General features: G+C 54.4%; 1 protein-coding gene across 5 annotated transcripts in view; it reads left to right on the forward strand.

The window, feature by feature from the left end:
- The window catches only part of CABIN1 (calcineurin binding protein 1), a 99968-nt gene that overhangs the window by 69054 nt on the left and 14631 nt on the right, over positions 1-16283 (forward strand). For all 5 annotated transcript variants that reach the window (XM_064168865.1, XM_064168862.1, XM_064168864.1 and 2 more), the window contains exons 30-33: positions 6072-6235; positions 7685-7781; positions 8807-9448; positions 9860-9934. In XM_064168865.1, coding sequence (XP_064024935.1) covers positions 6072-6235; positions 7685-7781; positions 8807-9448; positions 9860-9934 — 978 coding nt within the window. The remainder of the gene's footprint in view (positions 1-6071; positions 6236-7684; positions 7782-8806; positions 9449-9859; positions 9935-16283) is intronic.

The following is a 16283-nucleotide window of genomic DNA, read 5'->3' on the forward strand; positions in this document are numbered from 1 at the left end:
GCCGAAAGGAGGAAAAGCCAGAACCAGGTAACAGAGTGAGCCAGAGAGAGCAAAGGTGGTTTGGTAGTTTGCTGAATGGGGGAGGGAGCAGTGGTTTCGTGGTGACACTGGCAGGAAGTCCTGAGCCACGCTTGCTGCCTTGAACTCTACATAGAGGAGCAGGGACTTGCAGGGGGCTGGGCTGGACTTAGCCTCACTCTGTTCAGCTTAAAGTGCTGTGTTGGAACTGGCTTAAACCAGATTCCTTTGCCTTCACGGTCCTCAGTGCAAGATGTTGCCTTGACCTGAGTAGCTGTGAGGAGTGAAGCAGGTTGTACTTCAGCATCTTGTGCTTAGCTGTGTGTGAAAACAGGCTTCAAAAAAGTCAGCCGAGGGCTCTGGCTGCTTTCTTGTGGGAGAGGACAACGCCAGGGGCACTCACAGACATCCCAAGGAACTTTTGGGCTACTCAGAGGAACCAGAAAATTTCATTACTGCTGCTCTGCCCTACTGAGGCCACATCTGGAATACTGTGCCCAGTTCTGGGCCCCTCACTTCAAGAAGGACCTCAGGGAACTGTGTGAGAGAGCCCAGCACAGAGCCACGAAGCTGCAGCAGGCAGGCTGAGGTAGCTGGGAGCAGAGGAGCCTGAGGGCTGCCCTCAGTGCTGTGCTAAAGATGTGCAGGGCAGTGTGGGGAAGATGCAGCCAGGCTCTGCCCAGGGATGCCAGTGACAGCACAAGGGGTGCTGGGGGCAAGCTAGGGCAGAGGAGGCTCCTCGGGAACAGAAGGCAAAACTCTGTCACTGTGAGGGTGCTGAAGCCTGGTGCAGGCTGCCCAGAGAGGCTGTGGAGTCTCCTTCTCTGGAGACCTTCCAAACCCACCTGGCTGTGTTCCTGCGTGCCCTGCCCTGGGTGCTGCTGTGGCCAGGCGGTTGGACTGGGTGAGCTCTGGAGGTCCCTTCCAGCCCCTGGCGTTCTGTGATTGTGAGTTTAAAAGCCTGTAGGTTATTGCATGGTTAGTTGGTGGCTTCCCTCCACCACTTTGTTCCTTGTCCTGTATTCAAGTGCTGGTTAAACTAGATTTGTTTATGTAAAGGCTTTCCTTAGTAGCAGGTCCCTGAGACTAATGGAGCAGTGTTTGGGTTTGCTTTGGTCACTTGAAGTCAGTTGACTTCGGTGTGGTCAAATCCTTCGTGGGGGGGGGGGAGGGCAAGAGGGATTTGAGTTGTGATTAAAGGTCTGTGTTTGTGGCGCTAGGTTTTTGGTGTGTTTGCCTGTGAGTGGGACCATCTGAGGTGTGATGAGCATTCTGCATTTCCTTAGGAGGAAGCAGCCTGGGGCATGCAGAGAGTGAAGTTGGATCTCTGCTTAGAAAATGGCTTGCTCTGGAGCTCTGCAGTGGCAGCAGCAGCCAGCTCCAGAGCCCTCTGGGGCTTGTTGAGAACTGTCAGCTTTTCCTCCTCAGAGAGGCATTGCTAAGCCCCAGGGAGTCCCCTCCCGCGAAGGTCTGGATCAGTAATGTGTACTCCACTGAGCCCTTCCTGCCTGGCTGTTTTCAGTGCCTGCGCTGCTGCTGGAGCTGCGCTCGCAGAGCCTCTGCTGCAGCCTGCTGCTCTCTCCGCAGGCTCCAGGGCTGCAGGGGGAGGCTTTGCAGCTGGGCTCAAGCTGAACATGAGCGTCGCCGGGAGCGTGGCCTGTTGCCTTCCTTGCTCCTTTTTGTGTTTAATGTGAAACTCGGCCTTGTTTTTGGGGCCTCCCAGATGCAGGTCACACATCAGCCTTGCTTCCCCCGCCCCTAGCTCCTCCAGCGTTTGTTTGGGCAGGAAGGCATGGAGAGCAGCTCCGTGTTTTGGATCTTGAGAGGCATTTTGGAGTCGTTGGAAGCATCTCACTGCTTCCTCTGGTTTCATGTAAACAGCTTTGCTGGCTGCTGCAGAAGGGAGGAGAAGCTTTCAGCTGCTGGAATGGTGGCCAGGGGACGGGAGCAGCCTTGTGTCTAAGCTGCTGGTGGCCAGAGCTGGAGGCATTGTGTCACTTGGTCCAAGTGGTGACAGTCGAGGTGGGGGGGAACCTTTCAAAGAACTGCAAATGTCTGTCCCAAGGATCTGCAGTCCTCTGTGTGGATGCTGTCAAGAGAGGTACTTTGCTACCACATCTGGATTGCCAAATGCTGCTGTGGAAACTCCACTCAAACTGAACAACTTTCTCTGGTCTCCTCCTGTTATTTCCTTGCATGCTTTGTGTTTGTGTCTCTGTATATGTAGCTAAGGGTTTAGCTGTTTAAACAAGTTGCAGTGTATGCTCTGGGATCAGAAGTACTCTTCTTGAAGGTTCTTGATACTTAGGAAGGGCAAAATCCCTGCCTGATGGGGCTTGGTTAAGCTTCTCTTTGGCAGAGGTTTGAACGCAACTGTTCCTTTCATCTCTGGGGAAGAAACGCCCTGCAGCATTAAGAGGAGCTCAGCATCACTCATGAAATCAATTCTGGTAAACTCACTTCAGCATCAGTGTTTTGTGTATTGCTTAATAAAAACACAGTGGGTGGAGGGAAGATTGTTCTGGCTGCTGATGGCAGGCTGCGCCCTGCCGCCTTGGCGCGGGGTGCCAGTGGCACAGGCAGGTCTGTAGCGCAGGGCAGTAGTCTGACTTCATTGCTGCTTTGCATCTGTAAAGCTGCAAGTCCAAGCAGGAGAAGTCAGTGCCTTGCCTTGTGCAGAGCCTACTTGTGCCCTTGCAGTGATGGACTGAACCCCTCCAGCCTCAACTGTAAGGCCTTCCATTGCGCCCTGTTGCAGAGAGGCAGAAGAGCAGCATTGCCCCTGAGCTGCAAGGACCTTGTCCACTTTCCCAGTTAGCCTCCTCTGGCATGGCAGAGGCTTTACTGCACTGCTGTCATCTTGGGGTGGCATCCTCTGGCATGGCAGAGGCTTTACTGCACTGCTGTCATCTTGGGATGGCATTAAATTTTAAGTTTAATAGGCTTAAACTGCCAGAGAGGAGATTGAAACTGGATGTTAGGAAGAAGTTCTTTGCAGTGAGGATGGTGAGACACTGGCACAGGTTGAGGGTGGTGAGAGGCTGTTACAGGTTGCCCAGGGAGGGTGGTGAGACACTGGCACAGGTTTCCCAGGGAGGTTGTGGAGCACAGAATCACCCAATGTGATCTTTGATCACATTGGGTGATTCTGTGCTCCACAACCTCCCTGGAGGTGTTCAAGGCCAGGTTAGATAAGGCCTTGAGCAACCTGTTGTAGTGAGAGCTGTCCCTGCATGTGGTGGGTGGTTGGAACTGGATGATCTCTCGGGTCTCTTCCAACCTAAGCCCTTCTGTGAGCCTAAGTTATAGGCCAGGGGCACGTGAGAAGGAGCTGCAAAATCATTTTGCGCCGATTGCAGCTCCGGTGTCTGAAAGCTCCCTCCCAAACCATCTGCCTGATCCAAATGAAGGATGAGCTAATGCCAGAACAGACCAGGAACCTACACATTGGCTCTCTTCCATTCCTACAGTATGCAGCTAAGTTGCCCACAAGTCGTTTTGTGCAGCTCAATCGGCTAAGTAGGTTGTTGCAGTGTGGTGCCGTTGGGTTAGGCTTTGGCAGGATCCCAGCTTGCAGACGTGCAGGGGCCAGGTTGTGTGTGCTTCATCTGCAGCCTGCAGGGAGAGGCACTGTGGGCATGGGGGAAGGAAAAGCTGCTCTGCTTAAACGGAGTTATCTGCTGCTTTATGGCACTGGTGCCTACGAGGTCTGAGCTGCAGCAGCAAAGATCTTTGTCACCGAGCTGCACAGGGCACCGGTGGAGTTTGGCAGCTGGGGGCAGGGGGAAGCGACTGTTGTGCCCCGGGGGTCAGTCGTGGCGCAGCTGTAGATAAGCTCTGGAAAAGGGAAACTACCAAAAATGATTGGAAAGAGAGCCTGAAGGAGCAGAAATGGCTTTCTCTGATGGCTAGGGAGTCAGAGTGGAGAGCAGGAGGCAGAGGTGCCTGTGCTGAAGTCACTCTTTCCTATTTTAAACCGCTGAGATTTCTGTGGGGTTTTTCCCAAGTTTTCTGTACATCCTGTGGAGGAGAACTGGAGAGCCTCTGAAGACAGGCAGGGGGAGGCTGCTTGCAGACAGCCTGGTTACGTGGCTGCAGCTTCTGTGCTCGGATGTCGTTTCTCCTTCTTTGCTTCTGCCTCGCGTTGAGCGCTGAATCGTTCTGCTCAGGCTGGCAGTGAAGCTAAAGCAGCACAGCAAGACCTTGACAGGACAGGAGAGGAAACATTTGTGTGTCCTGCTCTCGGGAGGGGTCTGGAGAGCAGAATTCCCTTCCAGCCAGGCACTCCCATCAGTGGGGCTCTTCTGTGCTGCTTTGTCACAACACGACGAGCACCAGCAGAAGGAGCTGCAGGAGCTGCTGCAGGAGCTTCCAGAAGTGAACAAAGCAGGGGGAAGAGTTCTGGAGAATCATAGAATGGTCCAGGCTGGAAGGGGCCTCAAAGCTGAGCCAGTCCAACCCCCTGCACTCAGCAGGGACATCCTCCACTACATCAGGTTTTTCAGAGTCTTGTCCAGCCTGACCTTGACTGTCTCCAGGGGTGGGCCTCAACCACCTCCCTGGGCAACCTGTCGCAGTGTTCCAGCAGCCTGATAGTGCAAAAGCTCTTGGCCCTGAGGCAGCAGCAGCCACAGGCTGGGCTCGATCCTGGCCTGAAGCTGGGTGTGCAGTGCATTGGTTTTTGTTCAGATCTGGTCGACTGCTGTGTTGACAGCATCCAGATTAACCACCTGAAATCAAATCTCCTTAGACTAATTAGGCACTGCAAAACCCAAGCTGACTAATGATAATTGAATTATATTTTTATCAGCCTCCAGCCTTGCTCCCCAAAGATTCCCTTGTCCCAGAAATTTAATTAGGTGCACAAGTGCTTGAATCTGCCAGTGGAGCATGGATGCTGCTGAGGAATCTGCTGCTCCTCTCAGCCTGGTGAGTGCCGTGGTGAGCAGCCGTGGTGAGCACACTGCTGTCAGGGCAGCCGCTGAGCTCCTCGGGCAGAGGTGGAGACTTGCTGTGGCTGCACAGGAGCAGCAGCTTTCAAGCCAGGCAGTCTTGCCTTGTCACTCCTTTGTTTTGTGTGGGCTGGAAGAGCTTTCGTTTGGAAAACACCTTTGAGATCATCCACTCCAACCACCTCTAACTCTGCCCAGGCTCCTACTAAACCCTCAGCACCACATCTCTGCCTCTCTGAAACACCTCCAGGGAAAGGGGATTCACCCCTGCCTGGGCAGCCTGTGCCAGGCTTTCAGAACCCTTTCAGTCAAAAAGCTTCTTCTAATACCCAACCTAAGCCTCCCCTGGTGCAGCCTGAGGCATTGCTGGAAGTCTGTCCTCGCCCCTCCCCAAGCACCGAGAGGTCACAGTAAGAAGTCCCCACAGCCTCCTCCTCTCCAGGCTGCACAGGGCAGGAGATGAAGTGCAGTTGTGGAACATGTAGATGTTGAAGCAGTTCTGTGCCTCCTGAGGTGTGATGTTTGTGTCACCTGGTGACTCTGGTGAGCACTCTGGAGGACAACCTGTTCCGTAGCCCAAAGGCCTGCTGCTGGGAGGCCAGGCTGAGGGAGCTGGGGCTGGGAGCTTGGGCAGAGGAGCCTGAGGGCTGCCCTCGGTGCTGTGCTAAAGATGTGCAGGGCAGTGTGGGGAGGACTCAGCCAGGCTCTGCTCAGGGGTGGCCAAAGGCAGCACAAGGGGCGCTGGGGCAGAGGAGGCTCCACAGGAACAGAAGGCAAAACTTTGTCACTCTGAGGTTGCTGGAGGCTGGAGCAGGCTGCCCAGAGAGGCTGTGGAGTCTCCTTCCCTGGAGACCTTCCAAACCCACCTGGCTGTGTTCCTGTGTGCCCTGCCCTGGGTGCTGCTGCTCTGGCAGAGGGCTGATCTCTGGAGGTTCCTTCTGGCCCCTGGCACTCTGTGACTTGCCAGCTCTCCCTGTCTGAAGGACCACAGCATTTGGCCACCCAGTATTCCCCAGCTCCCCACTGCAGCTCTGAATCCAGCCTCTGGTTTCAGCTCTCAGCCCTTCCCACTCAGGGCTTCCTCTGTTGCTTTCCCCACAGGGCATCTGGCGCATCCCGGTGGATGAGATCGACCGTCCCGGCAGCTTCGCCTCGCATATGAACCGCTCCATCGTGCTGCTGCTGAGCGTGCTGGCCCAGCTCAAGGACTACAGCACCCTGCTCAAGGTCTCATCTATGCTGCAGAGGACCCCTGACCAGGGAAAGTATGGCACCTTTCTTGGCATCCCTTACTCTGGACAGCTTGGGAGGTTTTTAGTTCCCTGGGTAGTGCTTTGGTTCCGGAGGGGGTTAGTTTAGGGGAGGAGTCTTCAGACAGATTTCCTTGGGAGCACAGTGGGGTGGTGATGGCCTTTCCTTGGGACCACACTTCCATAGTGAGGGCCTAGGTCATTTCTGCGTTCCTGCTGCAGCCCAGGGGCAGCCGTGCAGAGGTTTTGTGCCCTGTGGAGCAGAGCATCCTGACTCGGGCGCTGCTCTGCTGGCCTCTTGCATAAGAGCCGTGTCCGGAGGGGGAGGTCAGGGCCCAGGCATCCTGCCTTCCTGTAATCCTTGGTGGCTGAACAATGCTTATGTGTCTGTTGGCAGCTGATGCTATTTTAAAAGCTTATCCTATTCGGGGGTGATCTAATTTTAATTGCATTAACCTTATTTAAGGAAAAAAAGAAGCCATTTAGCGTGAGCTCAGCACAGATTGCTGTCAGTGGGGGGACCAGAATAAATAGCTTAGGAAAACACTGGAGCAGTGGCTGGGAAATTCTGGTGCCTTGCTGAGTGGGAAATGTTGAAATCAGGCTCTGGCAAATGCTTCAGAAGTTGAGCTGCCTGATTGATGGCAGTAAGCTGGGAGCACTGAAGGCTCCTCCATGTGTTTTGGAGTGTGAGTGGCTGTGAATTTGCACAGGTCCTGGCTCGTCTGGGAATGTGTCACCATGTGTGCAGCACCCTGGGAGCCAAAGAGACCTCTGACTTTTAGCATATCAGAAGTACTGGACCATAGAAGGTTTAAATTCTGTCCTGAGCAAGCCTGTAGTTGTACTAAAAATACGATGTTGTTTGTAAGTCTAGACTGATTTTAACAAGCCAGAAATGTGCTGTGTTGGATGGGGCACTGCCAGCCCTGCAGAAGTGCAGTCCCTGCAGGAGTTGGAGTGCAAATGTGCTGGGTGTGTCTGGGCTCTGCCTGTACCAGCTTAATTTTAAAAGCTGGGGTGATTTGGGATGAACTTCAGTAGCTACTTAGACTGAGAGTCGAGTTTTTGTGTCCTGTGTCTGGAAAGCCAACCCCAAACTGACCAGTCTAAGGCTGCAGAGAGGAAATGTTGACTTCTTGACTGAAACAGGGCCCCTCCAAAATCCACACTTGATTTTTAGCCTTCTGCTTAAACCCAGCCAGTTCTAGACTGGAGATTCAGTTTTCCATCAAACTCAGCTGGGTGGGGGATTGATGGCTGGAAGTGTTTCCTTGGAAGTGGTCTGAAGTACAGTGCCAGAGCACAACAAAGCTGCAGTGCTCTGCTGCAGGAGTGAAGCTGCAGAGTTCTGCAGCTCTGCCACTGAGCAGGACCAAAGCTACTGGCACAGCTCTAGAAAACCTGAGCTGGGAGGTGGGTGCTGGCAGTGAGCTTGACTTGTGTTCCCTTGCTGTGGCACAGGAAGTACCTGCGTGATGCAGACCGGCAGGTGCTGGCCCAGCAAGCCTTCGTGCTGACGGTGAAGGTGCTGGAGGACTCCCTCAGCGACCTGACGCGGGTAAGGCAGCTCCACGCAGCCAGCACCAGGGCAGGGGCTTGCAGCTGGGAAACAGCGACCCCCTGGACCAGGATAGGAGGGAAGGGGCCCCGGGGGTCATGGCGGGGAGCCAGCAGTGTGCCCTTGTGGCATCCTGGTGTGCATTATGAGGACTGTGGTTAGTAGGTCAGGAGAGATTCTCCTGTGCCACATCTGGAGTGTTGTGTCCAGTTCTGGGCCACTCACTTAAAGAAGGACCTTGGTGAACTGCTTGAGAGAGTCCAGCACAGACCCACAAAGCTGCTGCAAGCAGTGAACATCTCCTGTGAGGGCAGGCTGAGGGAGCTGGGGCTGGGAGCTTGGAGCAGAGGAGCCTGAGGGCTGCCCTCAGTGCTGTGCTAGAGATGTGCAGGGCAGGGTAGAGAGGACTCAGCCAGGCTCTGCTCAGGGATGTCAGTGACAGCGCAAGGGGCACTGAGGGCCAAGCTGGAGCAGAGGAGGCTCCAGGGGAACAGAAAGGCAAACCTTTTCCCTGTGAGGGTGCCAGAGCTCTAGAACAGGCTGCCCAGAGAGGCTGTGGAGCCTCCTTATCTGGAGGCTCTGCTCTAGGTGTTTCTGCTGACAGGGGAGTTGGAGTGGATGATCTCTGGAGGTCCTTTCCAACCCCTCACATTCTGTGGTCCGAAGGTGCCAAAAGAAGCAGGTCCAGCTTTGATGTCAGTACTTGAGAAGAAAACTCTGTGCTGCTAAACCTTGGATTTCCTTTAGCTGTGTCCCATAGTGCAGGCTGAAGTAGTGAGGGGGGAAAGCCACTGCAGCTCTGGGTCAGCCTGTGCTGCTGAATTCTCTGTGGTGTTTCCATGGGCTAAACCACTTGTAAGGCCTCCTGGCTTATTAGTTGGTATTTGGGAGCTAACAGAAATGAAAACAGAAGGAATGTTTTCTTCAGCAGGGGCAGCAGTCTCAAGGTAGCCACAGTCAGTCACAGCTGTGCTCAAATACTTCCTGATTTCAGTATTAAGAGAGGGATGCTTTCTTCTCTTCAGGTGTCAGAAGATCAGAGTTCCAAGTCTTCTAACCTTGCTTCAGGAAGGATGACAACAGACGTCTCTAACAAAGCCAGTGCTGAAGAGGGGAAAGATGTCCTGCCCAAGAAGGCAGCTTTAGCAGATGGAGTTGTGCATGGTACTGAGAATGGAGTGAAAGAGGTGACCCAGGGACAGATTCCTAATGCTATGGACTTACTGGAACAAGAGGACAAGAATGACAAGGAAACTAAAGAGCTCCCTGGGCCTGGTTCAGTTGAGCCTATGGATCTGGATGGATATTCCAATGACCCTGAAAAAATGGATTCCTGCTGCAGGCGCAGTGAGCCAGAGCGGGTTCAGCCTGGCAGGAACTCAAAGGAGAGGGCTCCAGAGAGCAGGGCTCCAGAACTCTCTTTGGAGGAGCTCAGTATCAGCTCCAAACAGCAGCAGCAAGCAGCTAAAGGACTACTTCAGGCAGCAGCTACAGAAGAACCTGTCCAGAGGTCGAGCAGGAAGAGGAAGTTGCTGGAGGATGTGGAGTCCGGGAAGACTCTTCTGCTGGATGCTTACCGCGTGTGGCAGCAGGGCCAGAAGGTCATGGCCTATGACCTGGGCAAGATTGAGAAGATCATGTCTGAGACATACATGCTGATCAAACAGGTACAGTGCTGCAGCATTCACTCTCTCTGGCCTCTGGAGTCAGTACAGACTGAGGCCAAACAGTACCAGACTGGCACAGCCCTTTTGCAGACCCGGGGCGGTGAATACCTCCCAGAGAACCACTCTCATGACCACCACTGCCTGGGGGCAGGGGTCAGACCCTTCACTGCAGCTCACTTTCTGAAGCCAGTGAGTAGCTCTAACAGCAATGCTGTGGGGGTTCTGCACGCTCAGGGTTTGGACTGAGAGCTGTGCAGCTTTCAGTGCTTGCTCCTGAGTCCCTCAGGGTCTCTGCAGTGCTGCTTCTCCCCCTCACTCCCCTGCTCTACATCCCCAGTTCATCTGAAGCTAATTAGATTTTATAGGTGAGCTAAGTAATTGCAACTTCATCAGCTGTGATTCTGCCTTCAGGTGGATGAAGAAGCAGCGCTGGAACAGGCTGTCAAGTTCTGCCAGGTGCATATGGGAGCAGCAGCACAGAAGCAGGTAAGCTCTGGAAGTCTCTGCCTGCTCCTAACAAGGCTTCATTGCTCAGTCTGTGCCAGTGTCTGCAGCAGAGAGCTGCTTCCCTTGTGCTGCTCTCCTCTGAGATGGATTGGGGCACCCAAGTGTGGGGAGCTCATCCCTTTTGTCAGTGTCTTTGCTGTTTCTGGCAGCCTCGACGGGCAGTTTGTGTGCTCAAACTGTTCTGGGGGGAAGCCCCAAACCATCTGCAAATTGAAACATCTGTGGCACACTGCACTTGTGGCCACATCATTCCTCAGCATTCCAGATGCTGATTGCTTCCCTCTGGTGCCTGAGGGCTGTCAGCCTCACCAGGTCTTCCTCTGCTAGCAGAGACACCAAGTATCTTCTCTCTCAGCTTGCACAGTTGAGAAGCTGATTTTAGCTTGGATTGCTCAGTTTTAGCTTTGAGTCCCTGGGTTTATGCAGCAGATAACTGCAGAGCTTTGGGGGGGGTGGTTGTTTGCCAGTGCTTGGTGTGGAATCTAAGCCAGGAAGAAAACTGCATGGGTGACCTTCCAGCTAGACCAGGTTATTCAAGGCTCCATCCAGCCTGGCCTGAAACGTCTCCAAGGGACGGATGATGGTGATGATGATCCAAAAGATGTGCAGAGATCCTGAAAGCAGCCAGCTCCTGCTCTGGAGTAGGAGCTGTAGTTTTAGTCTTGTCAACTGTTTTTTCCATGAAATGAATAGTCCCTGGAACTGGAACGCCAAGGAGGCCTCGACAAGGGAGAGTGAGAGATGAAGAGGCAAACTGGTCTGACCTTGCCACAGCATCATCCTGCAGGGGGTAGTCCTGAGGACCATGGGGGCTGTGTGCTGGCAGACAGCAGCTGTGAGGCTCCTAGATAATTAGAGACTTTCTGATGAGCCTTTCCCACTGCCTGCCTGAAATTGGTCATCTTCACTTCTTCATTTTCTGTATAGTAGTGGTATCTGTGATGCTGCTAAGGAGGTGGCAGCATGGGGAAGTTACTGCAGCCCCAGCCAGGATAAGGCTTCACAGAGCACAGAATATTCTGTTAGTGCATGGAGAGGTACTTCAAGAACACATCTGTCTTCTTTTGTTCTTGACTTGCAGTATGCAGAGGTATTTTTGCTCCTGTGGCTGTTACATTGAATGCCTTTATACCAAAACTGCTGCTTTCACCAGTGCTGAAACTGCCCTGAGAGGTGGCCTGAAGAGGCCAGGTGAAACTTGGTAGTTGTGTGTTAGGATGTCCTGTCTGCAGGCAGTACTGCAGGCTGCATGTAGCTAAGACAGGGAGCTTAAAACACTGCACGCAGGGCTGCATTTAACATCTCTGCAACCACAGGAGTGCTCACAGGCGAAGATCCAGAGTGGCAGTGAGTCTCTAGTGCCCTGTGGTGGCCCTGGGGAGCACAGGTAGTGCTGTGGCAGCTGCAGGGTGCTGGCTCCGTGGTGTAGCACAGCATCTAAACGCACTAGCGGGAACTGCTTGACCACTGCTGAGTTATTTAAGGCTCACTGCTGCCCTAGCCAAAAAATCCCTGCTCTGGGACCAGCTCCATCCCCGAAGAGTGAGAGGGAGAAAAGAAAAAGTCAGCCACCCTTTGCTGCTCCAGCTGCCAAACCTCAGGCTCTGCCTGCCCAAGTCCTCCACCCTGCGCTTGCCTCTTCCAAAGGAACCCATCCATGACCTCCTCCTCCCTCTGGGCACTGCCAAACTCCCACTGCTCTGCTGCCTTCCCTTTCCAAACCTGCAGTCAAAGCTTCTCAGCAGCTTGCAGTGTCAGATCTAATTATCAGGATGCTTCATGAAGAAGCTGCCACCAGAATCAAAATAAGTACATCTGATGACAAACACAAAGGCACAATCAGGTTATGCAAACCAGCCCTGGCTTCAGGCTCCTGCTGAGCTGCCAGCCTGATCCTGAGCTGCTCCTGTGATACAGAAGCAGTTTGTGGAGGAAAGACTCTGGTTTAGTGCTGCCCTTGCTGCCCTTCTCTACTTCCAGAACATCTGACTGAGGTCTTGTTTTCCCCTTTCAGCAGGGTTCAATTCTTCCTGCTGCTGCTGAGTAGTCTCACTCACAGCCTCCTACTGGTCCCCTAGGGATCATAGGTGATGGGCTTGAAGTGTGAGCTCTGCAGCCACACACAGCCTCAGAGGTGCTTGGGTTGGCTCTTGAGCACCACTCTGGTGATGCTGGGCCTTAGAGCGTGCCTGACATTTGGTCTGGAGCAGGGAGAATGGTCTGGGAGAGGCTGGAGGGCGCTCAGTGGGTTTCCCCCGGTGCTGTGCTGTGCTGTGCAGTCAGCTCTGCACTGACACAGGCTCCAGGCTTTGTTTCCTTTCGAGCAGCAGCGGCTGGCCGGGGGCCGGGGGTGCGCCCCGCAGCGGCTGGCCGGGGGTCTGCCCCGCAGTGTCTGGGGCATTTTCTTCTCCAATTCTCACTTCAGCCACCCCCTCCAAACAAGCCACCAGGCTGCTCTCCTCCAGAAGCAGCTAAAAGCCTCCTCTAGAGGCACTTTGCTGGGGACGGGAGGAGGCAAATGCAATATTAAATAATTAGAAAGTCTTCCTCTCCAGTCCCACCTCCTGTGTTTCCTCCTCCTCCTCCCTTTTTGTTCCGCCCACACGCTGCTAATTTTCGTCTTTTCTTCCTGCACATCCAGACGTCAGAGGCTGCTTACAGCCAAAGTTGTTTTTCCTGTGTTGTCTGGGCGCTGTTGGTGCGGGAGAGGAGACAAGCAAGGGGGTGAGGAGGAGGTGAGCAGGGACAGGAGGAGCAGCTCTGCCGTGGTCTCACTCCTCCCAGAGGGTGACCATTTTGCTCACTGTTGCATCGCCGGTTGCCATGGCATCCCCCTCTCACTCTATCCTGGAGGTGTACTCTTGATATAATTAACAGCTCTCCTCCTTCTATCTCCTGCAGAAAGCCTTCATTAAGTGAACATGAAGGAAAGAGAAGTCACTTTTTATCTTGTGCTGGGTCTGTCGATGTTTTTCATCCTGTGGCTTCACCTCCCTTGGTCCACTCCCAGTGCTGCGGCTGCCTGCGCAGAGCAGGGCGTTACAGCCCCTGCAGCCGTCTGTGCCAGAGGAGGAGGATGCTGGCCTGCAGTGCACCTTGGCTGTGTCCATGTAAACCTTCATCATCTCTGGCCTTGCAGTCTGAAGGAGGCCTTGGGGGTGTCGGTTGGTGCCAAACTCCTCACGAGCAGCCCAGAGCCCAGCCAGAGCAGGAGAGCAGCAGCACAGGGAGGCAGTTCTGCCCCTCTCCTCTGCTCTGCTCTGCTGAGACCCCACCTGCAGCACTGCCTCCAGTGCTGGGGCCCCCAGCACAAGGGTGTGGAACTGTTAGAGCAGGTCCAGAGGAGGCCATGCAGATGGTCAAAGGGCTGGAGAAGCTCCTCTGTGGGGACAGGCTGGGAGAGTTGAGGCTGTTCAGCCAGGAGAAGAGAAGGCTCTGGGGAGACCTTAGAGCAGCCTTCCAGTACCTGAAGGGGCTCCAGGAGAGCTGGGGAGGGACTTTATACAAGGGCTGGGGGTGGTGGGACAAAGAGCAGTGGCTTTGGGTTTGAGGAGAGCAGGCTGAGACTGGAGAGTAGGAAGAAATTCTTGGCACAGGCTGCCCAGGGAGGCTGTGGCTGCCTCCTCCCTGGAGGGGTTCAGGGCCAGGCTGGGTGAGGCCTTGAGCAACCTGTGCTGGTGGGAGGTGTCCCTGCCCATGGCAGGGGCTGGCACTGGATGAGCTCTGAGGTCTCCTCCAACCTGCCCCATGCAGTGAGTCATAGGAAAGAAAGCTGTGGCCAGGGAAACAGAAGGCCCTTTAGGGGCTGCCCCGTGGGTACTGCTGCTGGTCCTGGGGCCAGGGCAGAGCTCCCAGCTGAGATTTCTGTCCAGTCTTGCTGCAGCGAGCCTGAGGGGTGGGAGGGGAGGAGGCAGAATTCAGTGGAATCACTGCACAGACCAGAAGCCGGAGTGGTTTGGCAGCTCCCAGCGTCTGACAGCGCTCGGGGTGAGGTGCTGGTGGCCTTTGCAGGGGCACAGCTTTGTTAGGTGGCTTCTGCCTTGCATCCCACAAGGCTGCAGCACTCCAGACCTGGGAGCCGTCTGAAGCCAAGAAGAAAGCGTTATGTAAGCCGTGCAGTGCCAGCATCCCTCGCTAGGAAACTTCTGTCCCTCTCCCTTGCTGTGGAACGTTTGAGCCTTGCTTTTCCCCACGGCACTGAGCTGGGGCAGAGGCAGGGGCAGGGAGGTCCCTGTGCTGTTCCTTTGGTTTGCAAAGTGGATCTTTGAAGCACACAAGTGGAGCAGGAGATCAGCTCTTGGTGAGGTGATCTGGTTACTGGTCTGTGAGGTACAGTTGTGCTTGGGGCTTATCCTAATGCTCTCTTTCTTTTCCCTGCTGCTGCTCTCTCTGCTGAAATGCCTCTCCAGGAGCCTGTGGGGAGCTTTTATTTTCCCACTGACATCTGTGGAAAAAAACCCTGCACTTCTGCTGCTACTTCTGTAGGTGGAAGCCAGTCTCTGAGCTGCCTTTCCTGCATTGCCTTTCCTTCCTTCATCACAGAATGCCAGGGGCTGGAAGGGACCTCCAGAGGTCACCCAGTCCAACCTCCCTGCCAGAGCAGCAGCACCCAGGGCAGGCACACAGGAACACAGCCAGGTGGGTTTGGAAGGTCTCCAGAGACTCCACAGCCTCTCTGGGCAGCCTGCTCCAGGGCTCTGCACCCTCACAGGGAAAGGTTTTCTCTTCTGTTCCCGTGGAGCCTCCTCTGCCCCAGCTTGCCCCCAGTGTCCCTTCTGCTGTCATTGGCCACTGAGCAGAGCCTGCCTGCATCCTGCCCACACTGCCCTGCACATCTTTAGCACAGCACTGAGGGCAGCCCTCAGGCTCCTCTGCTCCCAGCTCCCTCTGCCTGGCCTCACAGGAGATCTTCCCCTGCCTGCTGCAGCTTTGTGGCTCTGGGCTGGGCTCTTTCAAGCAGTTCCATGGAAATCTTTGGTGCATAGCCTCCGTGAGGCTAAATAAACTCTGTGAGCAGTTCTGGCTCTAACAAATGCAGAGAGTGATTTTGTCACCCAAGGCAGAAATAGTCACAGTTCACACAAGCACACATGCTCAGCTCATTTACATTGCAGCTTCCTACAGGCTCCATAACAAAGAGCAGTCCTGCTCGGGGGGGTTCAGATAGTGCAGGGGAGAGCAGATCTTTCTGGAGGCACTGGACTATTTTCCTCACTACCTCTGTCTTTTGGATATTAATGAGCCTTAAATGTTCCCTCCATCCACTTGGATAGCAGCACAGTAGTCATGGAATCATTAAGGCTGGAAAAGACCTTTAAGAACACTGAGTCCAACCATACCCCAACCACCAGGATCACTCAGCTCTATCCTGAAGCACCACAGCTGCAGCTTCTAGAGCACCTCCAAGGCTGGTGCCTGCACCACCTCCCTGGGCAGCCTGTGCCAGCCTCTTGCCGCTCTCTGAGGAAAGAAATGCTTCCTAATCCTGCCCCTCCCCTGGCACAGCTTCAGCACATTTCTCTCACCCTGTTGCTGCTTACTTGGGAGAAGAGACCAATCCCAGCCTCACTCCAGCCTCCTTTCAGGGAGCTGTAGAGAGCAATGAGGCCTTCCCTCAGCCTCCTCTTCTCCAGGCTGAACATCCCCAGCAACCTCAGCTGCTCCTTGCATGATGCCCTCCAAACCCCTTCCCAGCCTTGTTGCTCTTCTCTGGACACCCTCCAGCCCCTCAGTGTCTTTCCTGTGCTCTGGTGCCCAGAACTGAGCCCAGTGCTCAAGCTGTGGCCTCCCCAGTGCCCAGAACAGGGGCACAAGCACAAAAATCCTGCATAGTCTTCAGTACCTGACCTTGTTTCCCAGGAGGAAGTGCAATGCTGAGTGGATGAAGCTGTTGTTGAAGTGAAGGAGAGGAAGAGGCAGATGGAAGAGTTGTGGTCTTAGCTGAGTTGTGCTGCAGGGAGCAGCCTCATCAGTGGAAGGGAAGAGCCTCCTGGTGCCTGAAGCCAGAGGGTAGCAGATGAGTGGGGCTAGGAGAGGAGCTCAGCACTGTGAGGGTGATTGGAGAGGAGGGAGGAGAACTTTTCCAGGTTTGAGTTAGTGCTGCAGCAAAGCCAAAACTAACCCCTGCACAGAAAGGCCAGGGAGGGGATTGGCACTGCTCAGCTCTCTGCTCCCTGCCTGTGGGCAAGAAGCTTTTTGGTGTCTTGCTGCTGGAGCAGGAGAAGCAGATGGACAGAAGGTGCTGCTGTGGCAGCTGCAGGGAGCTTTTTGGGGGTTGCTTCTCTCCCCTTTTTTTGCTCCCTGGAACACAGCATTACAAAGTCTTGGC

This window comes from Pogoniulus pusillus, chromosome 30, assembly GCF_015220805.1.
Source record: "Pogoniulus pusillus isolate bPogPus1 chromosome 30, bPogPus1.pri, whole genome shotgun sequence".
In the NCBI taxonomy this organism is placed as follows: Eukaryota; Metazoa; Chordata; class Aves; order Piciformes; family Lybiidae; genus Pogoniulus; species Pogoniulus pusillus.